Source organism: Aureococcus anophagefferens (genome assembly GCF_000186865.1).
Source record: "Aureococcus anophagefferens unplaced genomic scaffold AURANscaffold_3, whole genome shotgun sequence".
Taxonomy (NCBI): domain Eukaryota; class Pelagophyceae; order Pelagomonadales; family Pelagomonadaceae; genus Aureococcus; species Aureococcus anophagefferens.
In genome coordinates this window covers 1,133,514-1,142,364 of record NW_008705563.1, presented here as the reverse complement: position 1 = coordinate 1,142,364, position 8,851 = coordinate 1,133,514, and the positions used below count along the sequence as shown (strand labels likewise).

The 8,851-nt window shown below is 75.9% G+C and overlaps 2 protein-coding genes across 2 annotated transcripts in view; one reads left to right on the top strand and one right to left on the bottom strand.

Moving 5' to 3' along the window:
• Window positions 1-1,082, bottom strand: part of AURANDRAFT_61681 (hypothetical protein) — a gene marked incomplete at both ends in the record, with an annotated part of 3,408 nt that extends 2,326 nt beyond the window's left edge. The window contains 2 exons of the mRNA XM_009035437.1: window positions 7-608; window positions 780-1,082. Of these exons, the coding sequence (XP_009033685.1) occupies window positions 7-608; window positions 780-1,082 (905 nt within the window). The remainder of the gene's footprint in view (window positions 1-6; window positions 609-779) is intronic.
• A 3,864-nt stretch (window positions 1,083-4,946) lies between these two features.
• On the top strand, window positions 4,947-5,543 carry AURANDRAFT_21037 (hypothetical protein; the record flags this gene model as incomplete). Its single annotated transcript, XM_009035752.1, has 1 exon — window positions 4,947-5,543. A coding segment is annotated over one exon (597 nt), but the record flags the coding sequence as incomplete, so codon positions are not given.
• Window positions 5,544-8,851: the final 3,308 nt, after the last annotated feature.

Genomic DNA, 8,851 nt, shown 5'->3' with positions numbered 1-8,851 from the left:
CGCAACTCGTCGCTGAGGTCGCCGGCGAGGAAGGCGCGCGCGACGCCGACGACGGCCTTGGCCTTGGCGCGCGACAGGCCGCAGGCCTGGCGCAGGTCGTCCGGGAGCTCCGCGGCGCCGCCCGCGGCCGCGGCGACGGCCGCCGCGGCGAAGCCGCCGGGGCAGAGCGCGGCGGACGTCCGCGCCCAGATCTTCGCCGCGGCGGCGCCCGCGAGCTGCTGGCCGACGATGATGCGGCAGAGCGCCGCGCACGCCGAGTCGTCCGCGACGTCCTTGGCGAGGTAGTCCGGGAAGCCGCACCTCGCGACGATTTCCCCCAATCGCCCGCCGTCGGCGGCCGCGCAGTGCGCGAGGCCCGGGCCGGCCCAGGCCGGCGCGGACGCGGGCGCGGACGCGACCAGGGCGGCGACGGCCGCGGCGGCCTCGGCCGGCGGCGGCGCCTTCGTCGGCGTCGGCGCGGCCGATGCGGCGGCCTTGGGAGCCGCCGCGCGCCGCTTCGTCGGCGTCGCCGGCGCCAGCGCGCTCCCGGCGCGCCGCTTCGGAGCCATCACGGCGAGGGAGACGAGCGCGCGTAGCTTGATGATGGTATGTAGACGGACGCACGATGCCTGTGGAAACAGACGCTCTCCAGCGCGCAGCGCTCTCCGAAGCGGCTTCTCACTTCACCGTGGGCCTCAACAACGCCTCAATTTAGTCCCCGCGTCGCCCGCTGCCGCCATGGCCCAGCGGGGCGGCGGCCGCCGCTTCGGCGCGGCGTCGAAGTCGCCGCAGGCGGCGACCTTGCCCGACGCCCAGAGCGCGCGGAGCCGCGCGGCGAGCGACACGAGGACGCGGCCGACGACGGCGTCGCCGAGGAGGAGGTCGCGCTGGCGCGCCTTGTCGTAGGTGTTCGCCGTCGCGTGGGCCGCGGCGAAGGCCTCGCCGGCCGTCGCCTTTTCGCCGCCGCCGCGGGCCTCGAGGAGCACCGCGGACCGGAGCTTCCGTAGCGCGGGCGGCGCGACCGTCTCCGCGGGGAGCTCGAGGCGCGGGAAGACGCACCGCGCGACGGCGGCGAACTGGCCCGGCGCGTAGAAGCCCGCCATGGTCGCGAAGGTCGGACCGTGGCGCGACCCGTCGACGAGCGCGCGCTCGACCCAGAGCTGCTGCCGGAGCAGGTCGCCGGAGCCGACGAGCGCGCGGAGCGCCTCGGCCCGGAGGCCGTCGCCCAGCGACGACGCCCGGAGCAGGGACGCGTAGGTCGCGTTCGGGTTGTCGACGAGGTGGCCGAAGTAGCCCACGGTGCACGAGACGACGAGCGGCGCCGCGGGCCGCAGCCTGTGTGGAAATCGACCGCCGGTTTGGGACGTCCCGACCAAACTTTGAAATTCCCGAGCTCGGCCACATCGACGTCGATTCGGCTGATTTTTCGACGAATCGATGGCTCTCGTCGAGTTCTCGAAGCAGAGACGAAGCGACGTGTTGCATATTGTTGTGTCCTGCCCAGGCCGCAGCAGCGCGGAATGCGCGTGCATGTAGTCGGAGCACGGGTTCGCGAAGAGGCCGCCGCGCCAGTCGAGCCAGGCCTCGGGCGCCGGGAGCCGCGCGTGGTAGTTGAAGCCCGAGAGGACGACGTCGACGGGGTCCCGCACGAGCACGACCGCGCGCGCGCGCGCGCACGCCTGCGGACGGCGCCAAGGTCGCGCGCCGGAGCGCTCGAAAACGCGCGGGACGCGGGCCGCGGGCCGCCGCGAGGGCGCCGTGGGCAAAGTCCGGGGACAGCACCTGGGCGAGGAAGCGCGCGCCCGGCGCCGCGCCGGGCGGCGCGGCGAGCGCGGAGAAGTTGCCGTGCGCGACGGCGCCGCCGTCGCTCACGTAGGCCTTGGACGGGAGGCCGTGCGCGCGCGCGAGGCCCGCGACGAGCGCGTTCGCGAAGACCGTGCCCGTCTTGTGGAAGGCGCCAACGACCTGCACGCCCGCGCAGCCGCCGCCGGCGGCCGCGGCGGGCGCCGCCGCGGGCGCGAAGAAGTCGCGCGCCACGTGGGCCGCGACGTGGGCCTCGACCTGGTCCCGCCAGGCCGCGGCGGCGGCGCCGGGCGTCGCCGGCGCGGCGCTCTCCGGCGCGCGCAGCAGCGCGTCGGCGATGTACTGGGACCGTGTGCGCAGGTGCGGCACGTCGCTCTCCGGCGCCGGCGGCGCGCCGGCGGCCGCGTCAACGCCGGGCCGGTGCCGGTGCTGCCGGTGCTGCCGGTGCAGCTCCCGCAGCTCGTCGCGCTTGTCGCTCCACGCCAGCGCCAGCAGGAGGACCAGCGCACGCGGGCTGCGCCTCATGACGGACGAGGAGCCCACCATTGCCACGGTCGAAGCCCGGGCAGCATGTTGAACTGCACATTGACCTTTCGAAGTGGAGCAGGCTGGAGCTGCGCGAGCTGCGAGCTGCGCTGCGACGATGTCCAGCCCGTCTCCCGGCGCCAAGCGGAAGTCGCAGCCGAAGATCTCATCGTTCTTCGCGAAAAAAGCGAAAGCCGCGGCACCGGTCGCGAAGCCGCCGCCGCCGCCGGCCGCGGTCGACCTCACCGGCGACGACTCCGACGACGCCGCGCCGGCGGCCGCGCCGGCGGCCGCGGCCGCGCCCGCGCCCGCGCCCGCGGCCTGGACGCCGAGCCTCGAGGAGACCGCGAGCACGCGCGCGGCGCGGACGGCGCTCGCGGCGTCGCGCGGCGGCGGCGCGGCCGGCGGAAGCGACGGCGGCGCGGCGCCGGCCGACGCGGCGCCGCGCCGCGCGGACAAGGCGCTGGGCCCCATGACGCCCATGGAGCGCCAGATCCAGGGCCTCCTCGACTCGCACCGGGGCTGCCTGCTCGTCATGGAGGTCGGCTACAAGTACCGCGTCTTCGGGCCGGGCGCCGAGAACGCGGCCAAGGCGCTGGGCCTCGTCGCCTGGCGCGACAAGCACTTCATGACCTGCTCCTTCCCGACGGGCCGCCTCGCCGTGCACGTGCGGCGCCTCGTCCGCGCGGGGTTCCGGGTCGCGGTCGCGCGGCAGACGGACACGGCCGCGCTCAAGGCCGCGGGCGCGACGGCCTCGGGCAAGTCGGGCACGTTCGACCGCGCCGTGGACCGCGTCTTCTCCGCGAGCACGCTCATCTTCGACGACGTCGAGGACGAGCTCGGCGGCGGCGGCGACGACTCGGAGGGCGACGACGCGGGCGGCGACGACGGCGGCGGCGCGGCCGCGCGGTGGCTCGTCGTCGGCGCGGACGTCGGCGGCGCCGCGGGCCTCGCGGCCGTGGACCTGCGCGCGGGCGCCGTCGCCCTCGCGCGCGTCGATTGCGCCGGCGACGCGGCGTCGTTCCTCGCCGCGCGGCCGCCCGCGGAGTGCCTCCGCGTCGGCGACGCGGCCGGTCCCGTCGCCGCGGCGCTCCGCGCGGCGGCCGGCGGCGCCGTCGACGTGCGCGGCGACGCGGGGGCGCCCCTGGACGCCGGCGCCTGGGCGCCGTCCGTCGTCGCGGCGGCGGGGAACTCGCCGGCGTTGCGGGCGGCGCTCGGAACGGCCGCGGCGTTCTGCGGCGAGATGGGCGTCGCGGGCGCGTTGCGGCGCGCCGAGGCCGTCGAAAGCGGCGCCGGCGAGCCCATGCGCCTCGACGCGGCGACGCTCAAGGACCTCGAGGTGCTCGAGGCGTCCGACGGCCGCGTCGAGGGCTCCGCGTGGGGCCTCGCGCGCGGCTTCGCGAAAACGGCGCGCGGCAAGGCGCTCCTCCGGGACTGGCTCCGGGCGCCGCTCGGCGACCTCGGCGCCGTGCGCGCGCGCCAGGCCGCCGTCGCGTCGGCCGGCGACGTCGACGACGCGTCGCCCTGGCGGCCCCTCGACGCGGTCGTCGCGCTCGCGGTCGACGGGCGCGGCGACAAGGACGCGCGGCACGCGCAGAAGGCGCTGGCGGCGCTCGGCAGCGGCCGCATCCGGCCGCGGCACCTCGCGAGCCTGCTGCGGGGGTGCCTCGCGCTCGCGGGGGCGGCGCCGGCGCCGGGCGCGCGCGTGCCCGCCGCGGTCGCGGCCGCCGCGGCGGCCGCGGCGGCGGCCGCGCCCGCGCTCCGCGGCGCCGCGGAGCTCCTCGGCACGCTCGACGCCGACGCCTGCGAGCGGGACGACATGGACGCGGCGCCGCGCGACGGCGCCTGCGCGGCCCTCGCGGCCGCGCGCGGCGCCGTCGGCGAGAAAGAGGCCGCGCTCGACGGCGAGCTCGCGGCGCTGCGGCGGCTCCTCGGGAAGCCGCGGCTCGAGTGGAAGCACGTGCGGTCCGGGTCGACGACGCTCGAGTACTTGGTGGAACTGAAGAAGCGCGACGCCGAGGGCCTCGAGGCCGCGGGGAAGATCGACGCGAAGACGTGGTTCGTCGCGTCCGAGACCAAGGACCTCCGCCGCTACGTCGCGCCCGCCGTCGGCGACTTGGTCGACGCGCTCCGCGTCGCCCGGGAGCGCGCCAAGCTCGCGGCGCGCGCGGCCTTTGGCGCCGTCGCCGCCGACGCCGACGCGCGGCTGTCGGCGCCGCTCCGCGCGGTGCTCGACCTCGCGGCGCTCGCGGACGCGCTGCGCGCGCTCGGCGCGCTCGCGCGCGAGCCCGGCTGGGTTTTACCGGCCCTGGGCGGGCCGGCCGGGAAGCTCGCGCTCCGGGGCCTGCGCCACCCGACCCTCGTCGCCGAGGGCGGCGCCTGCGTCGCGAACGACGTCGAGCTGCGGGCGGGCGACGCGCTCGTGCTCACCTGTGTGGAATTCAAATCTTCAACCCGACTTCAATGTGAGCGTATGCGACATTTTCGACGCAATCTCTTCTGCTGTGCTTCGAGAACTCGACGAGAGCAATCGATTCGTCCAAAAATCAGCCGAATCGACTTCGATTTGACCGAGCGAGAGAATTCTGAAGTTTGGTCAGGACCACCCAAACCAGTGGTTGAATTCCACACAGGTGCTCACGGGCCCGAACGCGGGCGGCAAGTCGTCGATCGCGCGCGCGGTGGCGCTGGCCCACGTCTTCGCCCAGGCCGGCGGGCCCGTGCCCTGCGAGCGCGCCGACATGCCCCTGCGCGACGCCATCTTCACGCGCATGGGCGCGGCCGACGACCTGGCCGCGGGCGCGTCGACGTTCCTCGCCGAGCTCCGGCGCGCGGCGCTGCCGCTCAACGAGGCGACGGCGGCGTCCTTCGTGATCCTGGACGAGCTCGGCCGGGGCACGTCGACGCACGACGGCGTCGCCGTCGCCGCGGCGACGCTCGCGCACCTCGTCGACGAGGTCCGGGCGACGACGCTCTTCATCACGCACTACCACGACCTGGCCAAGGCCGCCGCGGCGGACCACGCGCGGGTCCGCAACGTCCACGTCGCCTACGCGCGCGTGCCCCGCGACGACGCGAACGACGGCTTCGACGACGACATCGTCATGCTCTACAAGCTCGAGCCGGGGCTCGCCGACGCGTCCTTCGGCATCTACGCCGCGCGCGCCGCGGGCGTGCCGCCCGCGGTCCTCGACCTCGCGCGCGCCAAGGTCGGCGAGCTGCGCGGCGCGAAGTAAAGCCCATCACGTCTAAGTCGAGCCCTTTCTTTACACCAGCATCCTTGACTCGTGACCTAGTTACAACGATGACGCGCGCGGGTTACGTGACATCCCCGCGGCTCCGGTGCGCGAGGAAGTCGATGATGACGGACCAGCACGTGTTCGAGACGGCCATGACGCGCACGCGGTACGGCGCGGGCACGACCCGGAAGTTGAGCCACATGACGGGGATCCAGAAGGAGCAGCCGGCGAGATAGCTCGCCAGCCACTCCCGCCGCAGGTTGCCGAGCGTCGCGTCCAGCGCGTCGCCCTGCATCAGCCCGACGCCGACGAAGTAGGACGGGATCATCAAAGATCCGTCGTGCACGTTGTCGGCGAGCGAGCAGCCCAGCGCGTGCGCGGACGAGCCCTCGACCTGCAGCGCCGCGCCGACGCCGGATCTCGCCGACGACGCCTCCAGCGCGCGCCCGACGGCGCAGACGGCGGGGGGAAAGGCCTGGCAGAGGAAGTGGAAGAACCCGCCGATGTAGATTGCTTCGAAGCTGCCCACGGAAACGAAGCGGCGCCAGTCGATGGTCTCGCGCTGCTCCACGGCACCCTGACAAATGAAATCCCCAACGCAGCCGAGAGCGCCGGCCGTGGCCACATCCTTCGCCAGGGCGCGCCGGTCGAGGCCAGTCCAGATGCTTTTGAGCTGCCGACGCAGCAGTCGCATTGCTCTCGTTACGTTGCAACTGCTAGGAAGAAGAGCGCCATTGCGGGCAGCTTCATGCTACCTGACAAGCAGCAATGTTGATCACAAACAGCCCCTTTTCATGTTCGCCTCCGCCTCAAAAGGTTGAAGCGAAGCCGAAGCGCTCCGCGATCGAGCCTCCGGCCCCTCGCGCCCGTGTCGCGCGACCGCGCCGACGCGACCTTCACACGACGCACGCCATGGACTCGGACGACGACTTCGGCATCGACGCGTCGACGGAGAAGTACGACGTGCCCGACGCCCTGCCCCTGCGCGTGCCCGAGCCCTACGTGCCGCCGCCGAAGGCGGCCTACGAGGGCTACGGCGGCGAGGACGACGACGAGGACTACGAGGCGGCGCACCCCGGGCGGGGCGGGCGCGAGTCGAGCCGGCGCGTGCGCCAGTTCACGGTCGCGGCGCTGGAAGCCGGCGAGGACTACGGCGAGGCCGCGGGGAGCGACGGCGACGAGTCGTTCACGATGCCCAAGAGCAAGCGCGGCGGCGGCGGCGGCGGCGGCGGCGGCCGGCCGCGGGCGTCGGGCCGCGCGGCGGCGCAGCCGCCGATGCGCGTCGGCGACGAGGTGAAGCTCCGCGACGACGCGGAGCGCGGCGTCGTCACGGAGCGGCTCGCGGGGTCGTGGCTCATGGTCAAGTACGCGTCGGGCTACGAGTCGAAGCAGCGGCCCGGCCAGCTCGTGGCGCTCGACGGGACGCCGGGCCTCGAGGTGCTCACGGACACCGAGCGCGCGCTCTGCGCCGCGCCGCTCGACCTCGTCATCTCGCTCCAGGCGCACATCGACCGCGACGTCGCCGTGGCCACCGCGTCGCACGAGGGCTCCGTGAAGAACCAGTACGTCGACAAGGACGGCGCGCAGCGGCGCCAGTTCATCGTCTTCCGGGACCGCGGCGCGCTCGGCGTGCGCTGCGACGTCTGCGACGTCGACCAGGTCCTCTCGGACACGATCCGCGCCGTCGCCGCCGCGGACCCGTCCAAGGTCTGCCACACGCTCAAGGCCCACTGCGGCTACTACGCCGGGTCCCGCGCGTCGAGCGACAGCGAGCGCCACATCTGCGGCCTCCAGAAGCTCGTGCCGCCGGAGGTCGGCACGCTCGGCTTCGGGCTCGTGGGCTCGGCGAAGCCCGTCGCGGACAAGCGGTCGTCGGACCGCGCCAAGCGCAGGGCTGGGCCGGGCCGCGGCGGCCGCGCGAAGCGGCCCCGGCCCGCGCCGGCGCACCCCTTCCAGCCGCGGCTCTACGGCGACCTCGACGAGGTCGCGCGGCCCCGCGCGGCGCCGCCGGCGCCGCGCGGCGCCGCGGACGACGAGCGCCGCGCGGCGGCCGCGCGCGCCTACGGCTACGGCGCGGCGGCGCCCGCGGGCGCGGACGCGGCGACGCCCGCGCCCCTGCCCCTCGCCGCCGGCGGCAACGCGCGCGTCCTCGTGCGCGTGCCCCTCCACGGCGGCCGCGTCGCCGAGGCGACGGTGACGTGGCGCGACGGCGACGCGCGGACCGCGACGCCCGGCGCGTTCGCGGCGACCGTCGCCGCGCAGTTCGACCTCGACGGGGACCAGACCGACGCCATCGCGCGGTCCATCGCCGCGCAGCTCGAGGCGCACGCGCGCCGCGCGGACGCGCCCGCGGCGCCCGCGGCGCTCCGCGCCGCGGCCGAGCCCGCGGCGCCGCCGCCGCGGCGCGACGACGGCGGCGGCGACGACGACGCGCCGAAGCCGCCGCCGGCCGTGCCCGCGGGCGCGCGCGCGTGCGACGACGACGACGACGACGACGACGACGACGACGACGACGAGTGCGGCGAGGGCCGCCGCGCGGCCGCGGCGACGGCGGCCGCGGCGGCCGCGCACGGCGCCGGCGACGTCGCGCGCGCGGCGCCGACGCGCGAGCACTTCGACGAGTGCGAGCGCTGCGGGCGGGGCGGCGACCTCGTGTGCTGCGACTTCTGCCCGCGGGCCTTCCACGGCGCCTGCCTCTGCGCGCGGCCCGCCGGCCGCCTCGTCGAGGCGCTCGACGACGAGGCCGCGGCCTGGCGCTGCGGCGAGTGCGACCTCGACGTCGGCGGCTTCTTCGACCTCGACAGCGCCGACGACGGCCTGCTGGCCGCCTGCGCCGTCGCGCAGGCGAAGGACCCGGAGAACTGCACGTTCCTCGACTCGCCGCTCGTCGCGACGGCCACCGTCAAGCTCGCCGTGGACACGCTCGGCGGCCACGGCCTCGCGCGCTTCTTCGCGGCGCCGGTCGACGCGGCGACGGCGCCGGGCTACGCCAAGGTCGTCGTCCGGCCCATGGACCTCGCGACCGTGGGCCGGAATCTCGCGCGCGGCGACTACGACGGCGCGCGCGGCGCCGCGCGCGCCGTCGCCGACGTCCGCGCCATCTGGCACGCCTGCGCGCTCTACAACGACCCGGACTCGCCCATCGGCCGCTGCGGCCGCATCCTCCACGCGCTCTGGAGCGACGCCTTCGAGCCCGCGGTCGCGCGAGGCCTCGCGCTCGCGGACAAGCACCTGCTCATGCGCCACGACGGCGCGCTCAAGGCCGAGAAGCGCGCCGCGGACGAGAAGCTCGCGCGTGCCCAGGC